Source organism: Gouania willdenowi, chromosome 17 (assembly GCF_900634775.1).
Source record: "Gouania willdenowi chromosome 17, fGouWil2.1, whole genome shotgun sequence".
Lineage (NCBI taxonomy): Eukaryota > Metazoa > Chordata > Actinopteri > Blenniiformes > Gobiesocidae > Gouania > Gouania willdenowi.
The window spans coordinates 32,911,405-32,932,461 of NC_041060.1; the positions used below are offsets into that span (position 1 = coordinate 32,911,405).

The 21,057-nt window shown below is 37.3% G+C and overlaps 1 protein-coding gene across 1 annotated transcript in view; it reads left to right on the forward strand.

The window, feature by feature from the left end:
* The first annotated feature begins 539 nt into the window (after window positions 1-539).
* LOC114478816 (centrosomal protein of 120 kDa-like) overlaps window positions 540-21,057 on the forward strand; it is a 51,350-nt gene continuing 30,832 nt past the window's right edge. Inside the window, exons 1-10 of the mRNA XM_028472098.1 lie at window positions 540-668; window positions 2,500-2,656; window positions 3,556-3,670; window positions 4,861-5,005; window positions 7,963-8,096; window positions 9,095-9,292; window positions 9,366-9,578; window positions 13,293-13,509; window positions 15,852-16,020; window positions 16,127-16,276. Coding sequence (XP_028327899.1) covers window positions 593-668; window positions 2,500-2,656; window positions 3,556-3,670; window positions 4,861-5,005; window positions 7,963-8,096; window positions 9,095-9,292; window positions 9,366-9,578; window positions 13,293-13,509; window positions 15,852-16,020; window positions 16,127-16,276 — 1,574 coding nt within the window. The 5' untranslated portion in view covers window positions 540-592. The remainder of the gene's footprint in view (window positions 669-2,499; window positions 2,657-3,555; window positions 3,671-4,860; window positions 5,006-7,962; window positions 8,097-9,094; window positions 9,293-9,365; window positions 9,579-13,292; window positions 13,510-15,851; window positions 16,021-16,126; window positions 16,277-21,057) is intronic.

Sequence of the window (21,057 nt, forward strand, 5' to 3'; positions counted from 1 at the left end):
TGGGCACAGAAAAAATCAAACGGACATCATTTTGAAAACAAGTTTCATCATTTTTTCAATACTATAAAATATGTTAAAAACAAAAAATCTGTGAAACTGTACCATTCATTCTGTAAACACTTGATTCCTGAAGACCAATGTTTTCCTGCTTTTTTTTCTTTCTTTCTTTCTTTCTTTCTTTCTTTCTTTCTTTCTTTCTTTCTTTCTTTCTTTCTTTCTTTCTTTCTTTGTTTACTTAGTTGTGTCATTTTATCTTTCCTTTTATTGTGTGTTATCTTATTTCTCTAAACTGTTATCTGGACTATATGGATGTGCATTTTTGTATCAATAATTTCATATGACATATGGTCCACTTTATTGTAATTGCTCAATTGTGTTCAATGAAGAAATACATTGATAGATAAATAAAAAAAGACAAACAAATAAATAAGTAAATAAATAAATAAACAAATAAATATTAAAGAAAGAAAATAAAAAAAGAGACGCACACGAACGACCGTAAAATAAGCTTGACCGGATGTAGACGCATTTCGCGCATGCGTTGAAAGGATCAGGCGGAGTGAGCGCGAGATCACTTCCTCTTTTAAACAAAATGGGTTTTATTATCGCTAATGTTGACATGGCTTCTAAGACGGACCAGCTTCTGGTCGTTGTGTCCATCCTACAGGGTGAGCATTTCATATAAAACTCTTTCTAAGCAAATATTTTAGGTCTTGTTAGCAGCCGCGTGACTTGTAATCGGATTTTCCCGTTTCGAGAAAAAACCCCTAAAAGTGTGTAAATGTTTAGATGTATTGGATTTTTGTACGTGTTTGGGTCCAAACCTGGTTTTTATTACGGCGTTAGTAACGTTGGTGGAAGCAGTACACATCTTAAAATACACAGTCGAGTTGTTCTTTGACAATTATCAGAAATGATCTGAGTGAAATGAAAAACAGCTGAAAAAAAGATAAAATCGTGTAAATTTACGCATGGGTTCATATTTATTGATGGTGGAGGAATCCTTAAATTCATACAGTAAGTAAAATAATAATCATAGCGTCTCCATGAATCGGTTGCCATAACAACTGCACAGTTATTACCAAAATGGCTTCTACTTATATTTTAACTTTTCCAGAAACTTTAAACATGTTGTTTTTAATGCTAAATACGGACTAATTTAGTTACTTTTTACCAGTTATTTTATCATCAGGAATATCCAACAATGCAGCGTTCTTCCCAGTGCAATAACATAAAGAACACTATACAAGCCAAAAGCTATGCTGTAGCTGCTAATCAAGTTATATCAAAGTATTCATTATATATATTGAACTATCATAACATTCATTTCATCATATTATCATTAATGTGTTACAGTAGTTTAAAAACTGTTGCTAGGTATCACTTAATTTGTGTTAGAGATTCACTCACAGTGGAGCATAAAAAGTATCACATGATCAGCAGAAGTATTAAAATGCACTAGTGCTGCCAACCACTACTTATAGTTGCTAGAAAGTAAACAATTACAGTTTGCATTAAGTCTAACCTTTATAATTACTCATTGAGACAGGTGTATTTAAATGTGGTGGATTAAGTACAAATTAGGGATGCGCGACAGATATTGCGATTCAATTTACAATTTTTAAAAATAGTTTATATATTTAAATGCATATGCATTTTTTTCTTCTAAATTCCATGTTTTCCAAATTAATTTTTTTAAATTCTGTTTTTTTTTTAGAAATATTAATTAAAAAAATTCAGAAAATATTAGCTTTTAACTCATGTGAGGAAACAAAATAAATACTAATAAATTAAAAGTAATAATTAAACAAAAATGTATGTCAAAAATAAAAATGTATTTTTCAATAATGAGTAAGGTAGGTAGGTATATACTGTATAAGTTGTACTGACATGGATTATTCTGACTGCTCCTTTTTAATTATTCATGTCATTTAAAGATGTACGAGAGCAGCATTAATGTCACCCACTTTCCCCTCAGGATCAATGGTTTACTGAATCTGATCAGGTTTAGTGATTAAGTTTTGATTAACTTATTGTAAATTAACCTAATTTAAATGATTCTGGTGACATCATTTCAGACCGTAATGATTAAACGAAAACAAATGGATGCATCAGTTATTTCACCACTAAGGGTCAGAATATTTGACAGTATCAGAAGTTATCACTAATCTACGATGTTTGAGACTTCAGAATGACTGCAGACATCAGATATATAGTCAAAAGTGCAACTTTATTGCTGTGATTGTCCTCAAGAGTTAAAATGCATAAACAATCCCAAAATAAAAAGCAAATGAGGCTCTGACATTCAACTATTTCAAGCTTTAATCCAGGTTTAAGCAAAAGTGCCACAGCAACTTCACAGTAGCTTCAATTTTCTGATTAAGAAATCAGATAACTACTTATAACATTACAATTAAAAAATAATAAACTCTTCCCTTACACCTTACTTGGTGTACTGTGTAGGCTGTCTGTGTCTGACAAGCTTCCGTCCCTCCACAGGTCGTCACTTCCCAAAGAGCCCCTCCCTCCAGCTGGTGGTTCAGGCCAGCTTCAACGGTGAGCTGCTCGACACAGACCCTGCAGAACACCGAGAGCAGCCGCTGTTCAACAATGAACTGGCCTGGGAGCTGGACCGCAAGACGCTGCACCAACACAGGTCAGTAGTTCCACAATCACCTTCAAGTCAGAGTTTAACCCCTTAAAGCTGCAATATGTAATTTTTTATGATGTCATTTGGTCAAAAATCCATAATCATCTTTGAGCATATTGTAATCCAAAGAGTTCTAAGTGTACAGTGAATCTCTTCTCCTTCTCCTGGCTGTGAATGAGCTTTAGAAATACAGGAACATCACGCTCCTGTATTTCAAGGGCCTCGCTTCCACCCCTGGTGCACAAAAACACAGACTATCTGGGTCTCCAGTGGGCAGAATTCGGACTCTACCCGGGAATGATGCACGCATCGGAGAACTTTTGTAAAACCAATGGAAGAAGCCATATCAAAGCGACAGACCTCCTTTGTTTCCACACTCCTTCTTTCAAGCTTTTAACTTCTGATTATGTATTTTTTTCTGTATTAACCTTTATTATTGTTAGATCCTTTTTTGATGTGTGTAGTTGTTTTAACAACTGTAAATATTGATGGGACAAGCGAGATTTCCGAGTGTGAATAGGACTATTTTCACCATTCACTAACCAGGTCCATGATTAATTTTATTAAGCTATTATTTTAGTTCAATTTATAAATTTGAAGGAAGTGCACAAGATGGACAGGTCGATAAGTGAAACAGTTTGATAAATCAGAAAAAACAAAATTTTCAGCTCGTGTGCAGCATTAGCTTTAGCAGCTTATTGTATTGAATGATCAATTATGCGATTACAATTATAATTGACCCCAAACCTGGTGTTCCTAATTCTCCATGAGCATAAATAGCTTATTTGTTTTTAGCAAATCCTCCGAGCTAAATGTTGTATCAGCAGAAATATGGAAGCATGCATGCCTGGCTCAGGTACAGCTTCCATCAGCTGTGATGTTTCTGGACTTCTGTGTTTCCTCAGACTCCAGAGGACTCCCATCAAGCTTCACTGCTTTGCTGTTGACTCTGTCAGCAAAAAGAGAGAGAGTGTAGGCTACACCGTCCTGGACCTGCGATCAGTTCAGGAAGCGAAGCAGGTATCGTTCTAATTAAGATGAGTCACTAATACGCTTTTATTTTTTTGTCAGCAACTTTTTAGTTTTTTGTCAACAACTTGTTATTTTCTGGAGCAGAGCGCTGTTCACAGAAGCTCCGCCGCAGAATGTATGCGGTGTTCGCCACCTCTGCCGCCTCCCCCCCCCCCCCCCCCCGCCAAACACACACACATACACAGAGGGTGGTGCTCATCACGGCTACCTGAAGCTGCCATGCAGCGATACATCATGGACCACTACTTGGTTAAAACCAGACAACCATCCAACAAAGTGAACCAGTCCAAGTTCCTCCGTCAGATCCACCCAAAGCTCCACAAACACGGGGACAGAGATGAACCTGTAGCAACAATTATGAACTGGAAACTCAACTAATGCTAACTATGCTAAGCTAACACACCAACACACAGACTGAGCTAAGAGCTAACGACTTCATAAAAGGAATAGACCAAGTAAAAAGGACACAGCCTACTGTCATCAAACCACAAAGTGTCACCAATTTGTTTATGGTCAGATTTAATACTTGTTTGGAAGAATAAAAGCTAACATGTCACATACGTAAAATAAATGTTAGCATAAATACTAATGTCACTTTTCAGCATCCCAATTGTTGAAACGCAACATTTTTTTATTATATTTCACGTGTTCACAGACAAAACTGGTCCCATTAGACTAATGTAACTATTGAGATTATTACACCTAAATATACTGAATGATTAAATCATCAGCTTGATCTGGTTTGATTAAAGGAAATCAGAGTTATTTATTAATCATAACTTTATGTAACTCATAAGATAAATGAAACAAGATTCATCGGCAGTAAACACACTAATGGAGTTATTTTTGCTTTTCATGTGCTGTTTTTTAAGAAAATAATTTCATTTTAAGTGAGGAAATAAATGAATTACATACAATAACACTAATAGAGTGACCCACATGCACTAATATATTCTGTAAAATATCAGCCCATGAACTCTTTCAGTGAGCAGCTACTGTAGCTTTTTTTAATGTTTCAAATTCATTTGTGTTTGTAAGGAACCTGTTTACACTTTAAATTGGAAATTGTTTTATTTATTTATTGTTACCGTGAAAAATACCAGAAATTATCAGGATAATTTTTGTTGGTCTATATCGCCCATCCCTAGTCTTCTTCTGAAGGTGTCCATGTGTTTCAGGAGCCTCGCTGGTATCCACTGCTGAACAGTAAATATAACAAACAGAAACCAGCCCTTCTGCTCAGCCTGGTGCTGGAAAATGACACCAAGCCCCGTAAACCCTCACCTGATCCATTCAAAGCAACGAAAGCCCCGCCTAGACAAGGTCAGCTACTCCTCCCATTTCACCGCCTCTTTTTTTTCCTCTATAGAAGAAAAACACTGTTTAACATTGAAACTTAATGAGGAAGTGCTTGTGTCTTCCATTCGTTTAATAAAATAAAATTTCACTTTTCTTATCTTCTGTGTGACACAGGGTTGGGGTCATTTACAATTTTTAATTACAATTAAGTCTTCAAATATCCATGTTCAATTACAAGAAAATTATGATTGCCTTAACCAGCATTTTTTTCACATTACAATTAAAATGACAATTATTATATTTCCCCTGAAATTCAATTAAAATTACGTTTTCAGTTACTAAAGTTGAATTCACAATCAAGGAGTTTGTAATTAATAACCCATAAAACTTAACTTTGCTCTTGTGACCATTGACTTTGCATGTAATCTGTTTGCGTTTGGTGTGAATGCAGCATAAGGCTTTCTGTTAGCATTTCTCATGATAACGGTTCAGTTTTTACCCATGTCTCTTATAAAATATACTAATGAATATTATCTATAATGCAATCTGTTTTTCATCTCCTGTTTACCTTGTTAGGCTTTCTAATCAATGGAAATATTGGTATTAATATTTTTGATGTGGGCGTCTGAGCCTTTATGTCTGTTAGTAAACCCCTAGATTTAAAGAGTAACTAAAACCCCTCTGCTGAATACATATGTATTTGGTATTAAGTAGGGAAAAAAAATCGATTTAATAAATTTGTAGATAAAAACGATTTTTATTTTGCAAATTCGAGTTTCAAAAATATATATATATATATATATTATTTATTTATTTTATTTTTTTCCCTCCACAGTTTTTCAGACTTTTTCACGTTCCGTCCTTGTGAGTTACCTTAGCGCGATGTGAGCCCGCCCCCTCTATATGTGTGCCACAGGCATGTTTCATTTTTTTTTCGCACTATGCTGAGATGCTAGGGGAAGAGTTTATTATTTTTTCAGATTCTAATGTTCTATGTTATAAAATATGTAGTTATCTGATTTCTTATTTAGAAAATTTAAGCTACTGTGAAGTTTCACTTTGGACAATATATCTGATGTCTGCAGTGCTGTTGATCCTAGTCCCACTTTTTACATTTTAGTAAAAGTATTTTCATTTTGCATATTTAGTTGTAACATGTCAGAGTCACTGTCCTCTAAGGGTTGAATGCTGGCTATTACAATTGAGTTTTGCTATTGGCTGAGACCCCAACCCCCTCAAAAAGCTGCAATCACACCCCTCAGTGAGCACTGATGGTGGTTCTAATGCTCCGTGCAAAGCAGCTGTGCTGCATTGTGGAATGTTTTTGACTCTGTGCTTCTATTAAGAGCAGATTCTGGTCTAGTCAGAGGGTTCATTAAGCTATGTGTGTATGTAAAGACACATCATGTGCACATTCCCGTCTGTCTGCGTGTGCGCGGACGTGCACGTACTTCTCATTGCTGTGATGATTGTGTCTTCCTGCCTGAGTGGGCCTGTCTTATTGCTACAGCAGTAACGCCCATAATCAAGGCATTTTTTTTAATTTCCTCCCTAGTGGCAGGTCAGCAGAAGGCAGGGATTTAGTTCCTCTTAAAGTTATTTTTTAAATGGTAAAATGATTATCATGAGAATTGACAGTTAAACTGGATATGAAAGATTTTTTAATAATTGCTAACTACATACAGTATGTGTAAGCCAGAGAACTGTAACATGGTTCCCCAACCCCAGGTTTGCATTTGACTACATTTTAATTGACAGCTTTTCATAGAATTTCCATGCCAATTACAAAGTCAATCATCTGAAATCAATTACAATTCTATTATGATTACAACAGCAAAAGGTTTTTGCAATTAAAATGATAAATGCATCGTAATTGTTAGGGCTGGGTATCGATTCAAATTTCCCCAATCGATTCGATTCGATTAACAAGGGCCCAATTTGATTCGATTCATGATTCTCGATTTGATTCACAATTCACTTTTGATTCAATTAAGGATATTATACTCATTTGCTGCTTGAGCGCAGGGAACAACTATGATTTCCCATGTCCGTGAAGGTATCATGTTTGCGTGCAGCTTTCTCTGCCAATGTGTGTCTTGTTCACATGTGTTCTGAGTGTTGATTGGCTGGAAGGCTGAGGAATGGGCAGGCATAAGCGGGGAAAGAGTCACGACCTCCATTAAAGCCTATAAAACTGTGATAATAGCTCAAATCACATCCTTACAATACCTAAGCAGGTCTGGTCCTGGTTAGTAAGTGGATGGAGACCACTGAGAATTCCAGGTGCCACAGTGGGGTGGCAGTCACCCCAGTGGTATCTGTCATTGTGTCTCTGGGCAAGACACTTCACCCACATTGCCTAGTGTGAATGTCGTGCGTGCGCGTGAATGAGTGTTGGTGGTGGTCGGAGGGGCCAATGGCGCACTTTGGCAGCCTCGCCTCTGTCAGTCTGCCCCAGGGCAGCTGTGGCTACATTAATAGTTTACCACCACTAAGTGTGGAGTGAAAGAATAATCCCTTAATTCTGTAAAGCATCTTTGAGTGTCCAAAAAAAGTGCTATATAAAATTATTATTACCTTTTGGGTAGAGCTGCGGTGCGTGCCGTCCCCCAGCAGCGCGAGTTGCCGCGCTACTAATCTACAGGCAGTAAGACATATTAAAAGGTTTGATTCAAGGGTTTTATGAATGGATGTCGGGCTATACAAAGGAGAATCGATTAAAATCGATTGATTGATTTTTTTAAACCCAGCCTTAGTATTTGTAATTAATTATCAGTTACACAATTATAACTATAATTGACCCCAACCCTGGTGTGACACAGACCCCCAACTGTTTGACTCTGTAATAAAAAGTACGAGGTCAGTCCAAAGAAGAGTTTTACTGATGAGTAATTGGTCCAGCACTATGTGTAGAGGTCAAGGCTTCAGATTTGCTTTGCCTGGCTTTGTGATTTTTCCTCTCTGTGCTTTCTCTGGTGCAGGTTCTTCCTCAGTGACCGACTTGGAAGCCGTTCTGATCCCACAGAAGGGATTTTACCGAGTGGGACCTGCAGATCGCTGCACTGACATGTTCATTCTTTCTGTCACTCTGGCATTTCCTAGCAAACTGGAACAGGTGAATAGTGTGCTCTGGTTTTTTGGCATACTGACCCTCTGTTCCTTTTCCTTTTTATACAATTCATATATAAGTAAGTCAAATTGATTTGTTTAGCACTTGTCACAGACAATAGTCACAAAGTGCTTCATAGTAGTAAAATTAATAAAATAGATAATAGCATCAAGTAAATAGTATAAAGCACAACACTAGGTTAGGTTGGACTGAAATAATTGCTGAAACAAGTAGGTTTTTTGGTGCTTTTTGAAGGCATCCACTGAGTCTTCTTGCAGTGAAGCTGAGAGGGCTAACATGAGGTGTGCCAGGGAGTTTCCCATGCGACCCGCACGTGCTCCAGCATCATAAGCCCTTGTGAGAAGGTCATCAGTTAGTTGACGCTGGGGTTGAGGGCACCTAGCATCTCTATGCAGAGCTTCGTTTGGGGACACAATGAGAGAAGCGATGGCAGGCTTGATTGCCGGAGTGCGATCCAGGCCAGCCACCTCTGCATTATGCATGGCTGCCAGGGTCCGCCCCTCTGCAGAGCAAGCCTTACAGTTCCTCCAATAGGACTGTAACTCCTTCAGATAATCATCTGAATGGGGAATAACGAAGGCTGTGGGGGCTAGACTGCGCTTGAAGAAGGTGCTTGCAGGTGCTGCTTCTGCCTGCTGTGGTACAGCTGTGGACAGCAGACGTAGGGCCAGGCACATGATAGTACCATGGAGTTGTTCTCCACCTCAGCCCCTGAACTTTGATCTGAGGAGTGGGAGCCCTGTTCAGACATCTGGAGTCCCACATCTCTTAAATCCTCCCTATAATCACAGAAATGGCTAGCCGAAGTGGCCAATGAGAGTGTATCTCCTTGGGCAGCAGCACTGGCATTGGTGGAGAGAGTGCCACATGAGCCGCTAGTAAATATAAATATGTCAAGCATTGTATTGAACTTGCTACAGTGCTGAGTGTCATTTTTATTTACGTTACACTAACATTTTTTTTCTTCTTCTTGTTCCTTGCAGCTGATCCCGACCTCAATGAAACTGTCCTCTGTGGGCTCGGAGTTCTTTTTCTACTACTCTTTACTCGGAAGCGACGTCACCAGTGAACCTTTCCACTCCCTTTTAAGTCCTGACTTTGAGCCAGACCGGGCTTATGTGCGCATTCATAGTAACAAACACATTCTTCGCTTATTCTTGTCCCAGCAGCCCTGTTTACAGGTGAGGTCTGTGTGTGTGTGTGTGTGTGTGTGTGCGTGTGTGTGTTTAACTAATGCCCTGTTGATCTCCTCAGGTTCATCTGTGCTGTGGGATTCACTGTCTAGGCAGCGCTGATGTTCCCTTCTTAGCACTATCGGCTGCTTCTGTGGATCTGGAAAAAGAAGCTGCGATACTGGAGGGAGCGTTTCCACTGCACAGCCCGAAAGTGAAAGCGCAGCCACAGAACCCTCTGCCTGTGGAGCTGCAGACGACAGTGGGAGTGGCTGTGACTTTACGGAGAGAACAGGTTACAACTTTGATTTAAATCCTATTCAGTAATATATTGTTTTAAGATAAAACACTGTTTTAGAACAAATGCAAGGGTAGTCGACGAAATGGTGAAGTTTGGCTTTTTGAAAGTAAAAATCTTAAACATTTTTTTCTACTTTCTGTTATTATCGCCACATGATAAACTTGCTTGGCTAATGCCAATGCTAGGTTAATGCTAATGTTAGCTCAATGCTAATGCTAGGTTAATGTTTATGCTAATGCCAGGTTATTGCTAATGCTAGGGTAATGCTAATGTTAGCCCAATGCTAATGTTAGGTTAATGTTAATGCTTCTGCTAGGTTAATTCTAATGCTAGGTTAATGCTAATCCCCAAGCATTTGAAATGCAATATCTCAGCTGTTTTTCCACCAATTTCCACCAAATTTGCTCATTCCAAACCTAAGGCTGGGCGATATATCGAGTTTTTAATAAATATTGATATATTTATTTGGGAGATATAGCATAGGACTATATCGTAATATCGATGTTATTCACATAACATTAAAAGCCTACCGCAATGCTAAGGACATGGTCTCCATGATGAGAAAGTCTATGACAGGCATTATGCTCAGTAAAAATGTGTGTGTGTGTGCGTGTGCATGCGTGTGTGCTGTAGAGATCCAGAGGTCGATACAGGACTCAAAACAACGGTTACCATCACACATACACTTATCGTATGCAGGGGAAGATCAAACACTGCTTATATGTTGTTTCAGACGGGACGGTAACAGAAAAGTAACATTACACTCTGTCAATGCTCTCCGTACGGATCAGGAAGAATGCAGGTCTGACTCAACTCTGACCTCAGAACCATTGATATAAATAAATATATAAAGCTCCTGTGCTCTTGATTCCCTATGCTAGCTCGTACAATAGGGTTGACCATTCCCTGGTCTCGCTACTGTCGTCGGCCGAGCGGCTTCTGCTCCTGCTGCCGCGGTGTGAGCCCAGCCCCGCTTCGCACCCCAGCATGCTCGACCCAGCCCTTAGAGCCAATCCTTATACCGAAGTTACAGGTCAACTACTGTCTGCATACACAATCAAAAGACAAGGGACGCTGGTCCGACTGACTTACTGACTGTTGATTTTTGCGACAGTGCTGCGGCGCTTGTGGCCACTAGGGGCGCTTGATGTGAAAGTTACAGGTCTAGCGCCCCCAGTGGCCAAAAGTTACAGTGTGCCTTTAATTATATATTGTTCCTCAACAGGATAGGAAAAATTCAGAGACAAATTTCACTGTAGGGCTAAATTTGACATTACATTGTTGGTTACCAACTTTTTTGGGTCGTGACCATGTTTTATTATCACACTTTTTTTGCATCTGCAGAGACTTTTTTTTTTTTTTTTTTTTTTTTTTTCCTACAATTAGCTTTTGATAATTTTTTGTTGTTGCCAGGATGATGTTGCCACAAGATGTGCCAGCTCAGATAATTTTATACAGCATTTTGTTTGAACTAGATTTATATTTGAGAAAGTAAAAGTATAGAATAGTTGTTTAAAATGGTTTTGTGTGTGGTGTTATCATTTGAAAAAGTGTAATACTTACATTTTTTATCAGTATTTTTTATTATTAGAAATTATTATAAATGTCAGAGGACCCCATTTAAATTCCAGGCGACCCCACATGGGGTCACAGCTCTGAGGTTGAAAAACGCTGCATTACAAAAGTGTGCAGCGGCAGGGGGTACATGGCTTCAGGTTAAATGTCTGAAGGTGTATTGACCGTGAAAAGTTTGGGAACCACTGTTCTTGACCAGTGTTTCTCAAATGGGGGTATGTGTACCCCTAGGAGTACACAATGGCACTACAGGAGGGACTTAAGAGAGAGAGAGAGGAAAATTAACAAATAAAAGCAGAAGTATGAAGTTTTATAATGTTTATTTTAGTAAATATGAAGATAAAGATAATGCTAAATATAAATACACAAAATTAGAAAAATATTGTAAAAATACAGAATAATAAAAAGAACAGACAACAACAAACATAAAGATAACAGACAAAAAAACATAAACAACCAAACGACACCAAAAACACACACACACACACACACACACACAATAATTTAAATAATACCAACAACACGCAAAAACAACAAAAACACAAAATAAGAGAAGAAATATACTGAATATTAAAAAGAACAAACAACAACAACAAAGTACACAAAATGACTCCAAAAACACAAAATGATAATAAAAAGGGATCTTGATTAGAACCTGACCTGAAAATACAAGGATCAGTCTTGGTCCCACATCAGGAGGGAGATGAGACTAAATATGATTTCATTCACTTATTTACAAAATGAGATTCTTTAAAATGTAAGTTATCACTTATTCATTCCATCATTATGCTCTTTAGTTATTTTTTTACAGAGTTCTGAGTAAAATGTTCTTGTCAGACATAAAGGGGGTACTTGAATTCTAAATTTAAAGAAAGGGGGTACTTGAACCAAAAAAGTTTGAGAACCACTCTTCGAGAGCATTTGGAAATGTTTTGGCAGGAAGTACATAAGAGATGTAAAACTTCTCAGTATACTCAAACATATGCATCCATATGGCAGAACCCCAAAATAAAGAGAGACAGACAGCCTGTTTACTGGGCTCAGTGGCTGAGAAAAGACATCAGGATAGTAGATGATTTATTTGAAAATTGCATTTTTCTTGCACATATCAGACTTAAAGATAAATTGAAATTGTAGGGCAAAGGCCATTTTTGGAAATACTTACAAATCAGAATCTGTATTAAAGAGGTGAGTGTTGAGTGTTGCCTACATCTACCCAAAATGCATCATAAGGCTTGGAGATGGTATGAGATGTGTCCTTGGACAAATAATTCTGGATGTTGTAATCACAAGATGATGTGTCTTGTACACTGGATCGAAAAAAACTTGGGAGGGGATTTTTTCCAACACTGAAAAATAGAAAGAGAAGCCAGAGTCAAATGTATTCAATATAAGATCATTTATAGATATTATTTTAATCCATCAAGACTTAACACAATGGGCTAAACACTGATTTATACTGGAAGTGTGAGGAAAAACGTGGCACGTTTATCCACACATTATGGGAATGTTTTAGATTGCATGAACAAATGGTTGAATTGTGAACTTCCCAGGTCACCAAGACTCTGTCTCCTTGGACACAGAACTATGGTACCACAGTTAAACAAACACATTTCTGGAATATTCTGAGGTGTTGGAAGTAGCTTCAGTATGTAGAAAGCATGTGGATCCATGTGAGAAGATGTTGGGGAGATGAAACTGTGAAAATAATATAATGGCAGAAAAATGGGCTTGTTTTAGTCAAAAGATGTGTTGATTTGGAGACCTTGCCTGTTTACACACCTACCTGTCTTTTATTTATCTAGTTAGTTTTTTAATTTATTTTATTTTATTTTTATTTTATACCTCCATTATGTATGTTCTGTCAATACATGTTTGTTTGTTTCTTCTGTTTGCAGTATTTTAAATTCAATAAAACTTGGAATTATATATATATATAAAGCTCTCTTCCTCTCAGGGTTCCCACCTCGCACTACAATAACCACCTTCCCTTTGTGTTTTTTTTCCCTTGATTTTTCATTGAACTGGAGAGTAGTCTGATTGCTTTTTTCTGCAGTACCATTTAATTTGGTCAGAATGAAATATGTTTGAACTTAAACATCTACTGTACGTTGTGTTTTGAACTCGTTCTAGTCTGCAACAAAAGAGGACGAAAGAGGACCTTTACAATCTCCATCTGCCCCTCAATCTGATCAAAGACCACAGAGCTCTTCTCCAGACTTAAAGCACCCCAACTCTTCTACGCATCCCACTGGTCCCCCTTTTTGTCCTCCATCGTCACACACAGAGAGTGAAGCTGAGAGTTTGCTTGAAGAGCTTCATCATGACAAGAAACAGACACAACTGGAAGGTGGGTATTTACCTCATTGTCACAGAGGACGTTTGGGTTTCCATTACAGATTTTCGCAAAATAAAAGCAATATTTTGAAATGTCGACAAAGTATAATTGCACTTTGAACGTGTTTCCATTGAAAGTTGTTTTGGGCAGGAGCCTCACAACTCCTGTGAAATTTCATCCTGTGAGACTTCGCTGCAGAAAGACGGACTCTCCAAACCTCCTCATAACACTGTTTTCTTTTGTTCAAATCTAATGTGGCACTAATCATTTTAAAGTATAATGCAAAGAAATGTCTGGGTCTCCTCTTCTGTTACACATGCCGCGTCATGTTTTCTCGGAGAGTAGTGATCATGTGACCATGTACGTCACGCTCTCTGACGTATTTTTGCGGAAAAGGTGTCCCCATGGTGCTTTTGCGACACATTTCAATATCAAAATGTCTTAAGTAAGTATTGTATTTATAAAGCACTTTTTGCAGATAAAATTACAAAGTGCTGTACAGAGCTGTGGATAAATTAATACAACAAGTGGAACATCATGATAGAATAATAGAATATGGGTGCATATTAGAGATGTAACGATTAATTGTAAGGCAGTTAAAAATCGATTCATAGGTATGACAGTTCACATCAATACTGTGAAAATTGAATCGCAGTATTTTTTTTAAACATCAGAAGTGTAGGCGGCGGGTGGAATCTGCTACTACTTTCTTTCTGGCCGCCTTCTACTCTTAAACATGCTCATAAATGATTCCTTACCCCTTTAGCACCGAAAGAATATCTAATATTACGTGAATATCTGTAAAAGTCAGGTTTTTCTATTAGTTCTGTCTGCTAGCATAGCATTTCTTCTTCACTGCACAGAATAGCTGCATGCCAACCAACCACTGGGTTACCAGCGCCCTCTGCTGGTCCAAACAAATATCTGACAAATACAGTGCAATGACTGTTTTTTTTTTTAAAGTCCAATTGTTAAGGCACAAAATTAATTTTTAGTTGCACTTTTAAAAAGAAAAAGAACTATTAAGCAGTTTTGCATTGTTTACTATAGAACCAGAATTTAAATTAATAGGCTTCTTCTTCATTTGTATTATTTCTTTATTTATTTTATTCAAGATTTATTTCTAATTAAATTGCATTGTTTTGAATAGTTTATCAAAGGATTCTTTTCATAATGAAAATAAAAGGAAAATAGTACAGTATTTTCTAGTTTTTTTTTCTCCCAAAAAAATAAAGGAATATTTTTCAGTCAGCATTTGTCTACAGTCCCATTTTGTAAAATAAATTGCGAGAGAATCGCATTGTGAATCGAATCGTATCGGGAGTTGAGTGAATCGTTTCATCCCTAGTGCATATACATCATAGGAGCAGCATCAGAAAAGGATAATACAAATTTAAAATCCAGTTAAGTAAAAGCTTTACTGTAAAGTGTAGTCTTCAGCAGTTTTTTAAAAGTGACTACACAGTTGAGCTCCCTGAGAGACTGATGCAGGTTATTCCAGAGTCTGGGAGCTACAGCCTGGAACGCCAGGTCTCCTCTGGTTTTAAATTTAGTTTTTGGGGTCTTTTGGAGACCCTGACCTGAAGATCAAAGGTTTTGCCCTGAAGTGCAGGGGCACAACAAGTCTGAGATATATTTAGGAGCCTGACCATGTAATGCTCGGAACGTGAGAACTAACATTTTGTACTCTATTCGAAACTTAACTGGAAGCCAGTGCAGAGTAGCAAGAATGGGGTGATGTGGGATGTTCTAGAAGCACCAGTTAAAAGTCTGGCAGCAGCGTTCTGAACGATCTGGAGTCTGTTTAGGGTCGACTTATTAAAACATGAAAAAACAGAATTACAGTAGTCAATATGAGATGATATAAATGCGTGTATGACCAGTTTCAGATCTGATTTTGATAATAAATGCCTCACTTTAGAAATATTTCTCAGGTGGTAAAAACAGTTTTTAGTCAATTGACGACAATGTCCCTCCAAAGACATGGACTGATCAAAAACAACCCCAAGGTTTCTGAGACTGGTTTTAACAGATGAGCCCAGATCACCAAGAGTTTTTAATCAGAGGGATCACTCACGATCACTCACGACCAAATCTGCCAAGGTGTCATAGCTTAAAGCATATTTGTGCGAAAAAGAGATCACTGTGCAAATCTCTTTTTTGCACAAATATTGAAACATCTGAAATTTGTCCTCTTAGTGATATTTGAGTGTTTTTTTTCCCTTCGAAATTCAGATGTTTCCATCAACAGTTTTTATTGCACTATTTAGATTTTGCACATTTCCAAGGATAATGGAAACCCAGCTAGTGTTGGAGCCTAACGTGCGTGTGCGTGTGTGTGTGCGCGGCTACAGATTTGGAGGTTTCTGCTCAGCGTCATAGCCAGCCTGATGCTGCAACATCCATCAGTGTGTCTGCTCCTAAAGTGGCTGTTCCCTCCTCTTCCCATCACTTCTGCTTCTCCCTGGACCTTTGCAGCCTGAGAAACCTCAGCTTGTCTCACCCTATTGCTGCTTCGCTCAGGTAAAGGCTCCTGTTTGCTGTGAGCTTTTGTAATTGAGCTAAAATGAAGAAAAACAAACACATTCAGCATTCCTCATGGTTTTATGTTGTGTTTGCTGTTTTTAAGGTATTCGTACCCGTTCTTTGGCAGTGCAGCTCCGATCATGACCAGCCCTCCTGTGGAGCTGCAGCGAAACATGGAGGTGTCTTTTTCTAAGTCTTACTGTGCCTTCGAATTTGCTACGCTACCACATCAGTTACAAGACACTTTCAACAGGTAATAAAAAACTACAACTGTTAATCATGGACTCAAAATGTACACATTACCATATTTTGCGGTGTATAAAATGCTATTTTGTCCTTTAAAGTTGAGGGTGCGGCCGATGCGGAGGTGGATTTTTCAGTCAGTCACACACGTGTCCAGTGAAAGCTGGTGTCGGGAGGCAGAATATTACTGACAGTCACCTTTACAGCAGAATGAATGAACTGTAACAACCACTGAACATCACTAGCTCTGGATAAGGCCAATTATTTCATTTTGGTTGGTTTACAAAATCTTGAGATGAAAATCCCATGTCGGTGGTTGAAGTAAAAATAAAAATAAAATTAGTGTTTGTGATTTTTATTGTTTTTGCTGCTTGTGCAAGTTTGGCGAGTATATAAATATTAAAAACAAGTGTTACACAAGAACTTACAACTAAGTTCCCTTTTCATTTAACAAACAACAAACACTTACATATATTTAACTTGAATTTATTCAAACAAGAGAGTGTATTTACTCGTAAAGTATAATGCAAAGAAATGTCTGGGTCTCCTCTTCTGTTTCACATGCCGCGTCGTGTTTTCTCGGAGAGTAGTGATCATGTGACCATGTACGTCACGTTCTCTGACGTATATTTGCGGAAAAGGTGTTCCCATGGCGCTTTTGCGACACATTTCAATATCAAAATGTCTTAAGTATGTAATGTATTTATAAAGTGCTTTTTGCAGATAAAATCACAAAGTGCTGTACAGAGCTGTGGAGAAATTAATACAAGTGCAACATCATAATAGAATAATAAAATATGGGTGCATATTAGGGACGTAACGATTAATTGTAAGGCAGTTAAAAATCGATTCATAGGTATCAAGGTTCACATCAATACTGTGAAAATTGAATCGCAATAAACAGATGTCTCCCCCTTCCCCAAATTCTCAAAATCACTAAACAATACTACGTTCTATAAGACACCATTGTACAGGAAACAATCCCTACCCTTCAAAAAAGACAAAGTTGGAATTGTTGCCACGGAAACAGAACAAATCTACATGATATGACAAGTGATGCAAGATGTCCAACAGAGGATGAGATGGATAAACAAGGAGAATAGATATGGCTGACCAAGATGCTACATAAACAGATTGAGATTTCTGATGAGAATCTGTAATTTGGAACATTTTATTTTGAATTCTTCTCAATCATTAGATACAGATCTAGATATAAGCTTCACAAATTGAAGAAAAAACATAAATTGAGATTTGGGAAATGTCCAAGCTATCTGAAGGCAAGACATATTATATTGAAAAACTAAAAGTGTTATTTAAATAAATAACATAAAAGAAACTAGTTTAATACATTAAATTAAATTAGTAAATTCAAATCATTATTCATCATTTAAAATATTAAAAGCATCCAGCCTATGAATATAAGGCTATATTTAATAATTAATAAATCAATAAAATTCGATGTTATTTCACACAATCCAATAAGTCAATTTTATTTGAAAAATGACACTGTTTTTAATTTGACCTTTCTTGAGGAAGACGAGAATAGGTATCGACAATCTTAACAAAAACGTATTCACGCCCAAACCCAGCGACCACGTGGATCGTTGTTGAAGAATCATATCCGCATTTTGATGGTGACACCGATATGGTCGAAATGACGATATATTTTTCCTCGCTTTCCAAAAGAACTGAGATCACATCTCCTAATGTATTTGTTAAACTGCACTGATGGGAAACACCTTTTTTCAAACTACTTCCCTCAATCATGAATAGGCGTGTGACGATCTCTCGATACGATCGATTATCGATTTGCTCGCGCTAAGTATAGATTTTTTTTAATTTATTGTTTTTAAACTGTTTCTGCTTTTTCACTAAAATGTGCAGGTACGTCTTTACAGACATTTTGTCACTGTTTGTTGAAGGAACCAATATATTGTTTACTGGAATATTGCACTATAATGATGTCACTGGTAAGAAAGACCCTATTTGTTGTTTACATAAAGCACTATTGGAGATACTTATTCGTTTATATTAGTATGTTGACACTTATTTACAGAAATTTTACACTAAAATAGTGTCACTGTTCATAGGACACTTTTTCAATTTACTGTCTTTCAGAGATATAAAATAACAATTGTATTTTTTCACTTTTTTTTCCTATGTCATAGATGATCGTAGATTGATTTTTGACCAATGTATCGATAATCGCAGTATGATCATATCGTGAGATAACCGTTATCGTGAGCTTTGTATCGTGTATCGTATCATGAGGTACCCAGAGGTCCCACCCCTAATCATGAAGCAGAGATACTCCACCATTTTCCCCAACCTCTACGCAGCCTTCTAGCGTGCACACCACAGATAGGAAAGGGAGACAACTCTACTTCCACTTTTGGAAATTCAATACTCGTGACACTCATGTCCTAGAATTTTGTTTTATATTACGTGTAAAACATTAAATATGTTGAAAATTAATATCACACAATCTTTTAACAGGTAAAACAGTTTTTAAAAGTCATTTTATTTTTATTTCAATTTTGACAAAATCAACATTGGCGGGTTTGTAAATCAACTAAAATAAAATAAATGGCCTAATGTGCTTTATTAAATCAGGACGGAGGCGTCCGATTGTGAGGGGAAATTACGTGGGAGCGAATGACAGCAGAAGTCAAACATTTGTTTTTATTTATATTTAATAGATCTGATGTTGGTGTGACATGTTGTTAGGATGTTGAATGATGTTCTTCTGTTTTAGTTGATGTTTAATAGGTGAAAGATTTCACTTACAGTATTTATTTTTGATTTTTATGAAGGACATTGTTTTAAGTTTCTTGTGAATTTTGTTGGGACCCCAGGAAAAACAGTTTTCACTAGAGTCATTCAAGTGAAGACTATTGGGGATCCTATTTCATTAAACAATAAACACATGGATATAGTGCGAGAGCGCTGAAACACTCAGGATAAAGTAAAAATCAGCCAGTTTATGATAGAAAAACAATAAACTGCATAAATCACCACGTTACGTTACTTCATGTGGAGATGGAAACTCATCCGTTGAAACTGATCAGAATACACGGAAAAATCTGGAAATTTCCGTTAAAGGGAGTACAGCAGCCGTCCTACCTGCCCGTTCTGATTGGCCGAGTCGTTTGAAGGGCACCCTCATTAGCCAATAGGGTGTGGCCTATGTCACGGAGCGGCCTTTACGTGATTGTTCTTGGAAAATTGCTAAATTATGGGAATGCGGCCAATACAGCGGTACGTTTTTTTTGCTTCAACTATGATTATTTAAGTAAGTACAGGATGTACAAAACTTTTCACACCAACAGTTTTCACTCTCGTTGATTAACCTGTAATTATGATATTTGTGTGTTTTCATCCTTTAAAATGGTTATTTGAAACTCTGAGCTTTTACATCTACTGTGATACTGCTCTCTGGTTCTGTTTACCTTTGACAGTAGGAGTCAGGGTTGGGGTCAGTTATAATTGTAATTGGTAATTAATTACAATTATATTACGTAATTATATTTCTAATTTAAAAATCTGTTGTAATCACATTTGAATTGTAATTGAGTTCACATAATTGACTTTGTAATTATAATTGTCATGGAAATTGTATAAAAACTGTCAATTACAATTTATTTAAATGCAGAACTGGGGAACCGTGTTACAGTTCTCTGGCTTACACACATGAAGTTATTGTTGATATTTATTAAAATATGTTTCAAGGCGTGGAAAATGTATTTGTGTAGCGCATTTCAGACACAAGGCAACTCAATGTGCTTTACATGATCAAAAAGTGCAACAGAAAACATTAAACAGCTTAAAATCTATAAGAACATCAATTAAAATAATCAACAAACACGTGACATCATCAACATGACCAAAAATCTCTCTCTCAATCATACGCAGTAGAGAAAAAAAGTCTTTAACTTTGATTTAAAAATGTTCACATGTGATGCTGATTTCAGCTCTGCTGCAGTTTGTTCCACTTCTTTGCAGCATAACAACTAAACACAGCATCACCATGTTTACTGTGAGCTCTGGGCTCCACTATCTGACCTGTGTTCATAGATCTGAGAGACCTGCTGGGTTCATACCTGACTAACATCTCACTGATGTATTCTGGACCAAACCCATTCACAGATTTATAACCAGCAGCAGAACTTTAAAGTCTATTCTGAGGCTGACTGGGAGCCAGTGTAAAGACTTTAAAACTGGACTAATGTGTTCTGACCTCTTTGTTCTGTTAAGACCCGAGCTACAGCGTTCTGAACCAGCTGTAGATGATGAAGACCATTACAATAGTCCAGTCTGCTGGAGATAAAAGCATGGACCAGTTTCTCCTGATCTTTCTGAGTCATTAAACCTTTCACTCTGGAGATGTTCTTTAGGTGGTAGAAGATGTTTTTGTGATAGATTTGATCTGATGCTGAATGTAAGATCTGCGTCAATCAGAACACCAAGGTTTTTGACTTGATTTTTAAAGATCCAGACTCAAGATACTTGCTGACAAGTTTTCCCACTCCCTGTCTGTTCTCTTGAGAATCATTTTACCATTTTATTTTATTTATTTATTTATTTTAAGGGAAATCGAGGGCTATACTGACAGAACTAATTAGGTACTTATGTCATTCAAACCCAGGCAAGCACTAGGAGGACATGCAAACTCCGCACAGAAAGTATCCACCCCAGGGTTTCAGTAAGACTTTATAGCTGTGAGGCAAACGTGCTAGCCACTAAGTCACCATGTGCCCCATTTTTAAACATTAAGAAATGATTTGTAATTCT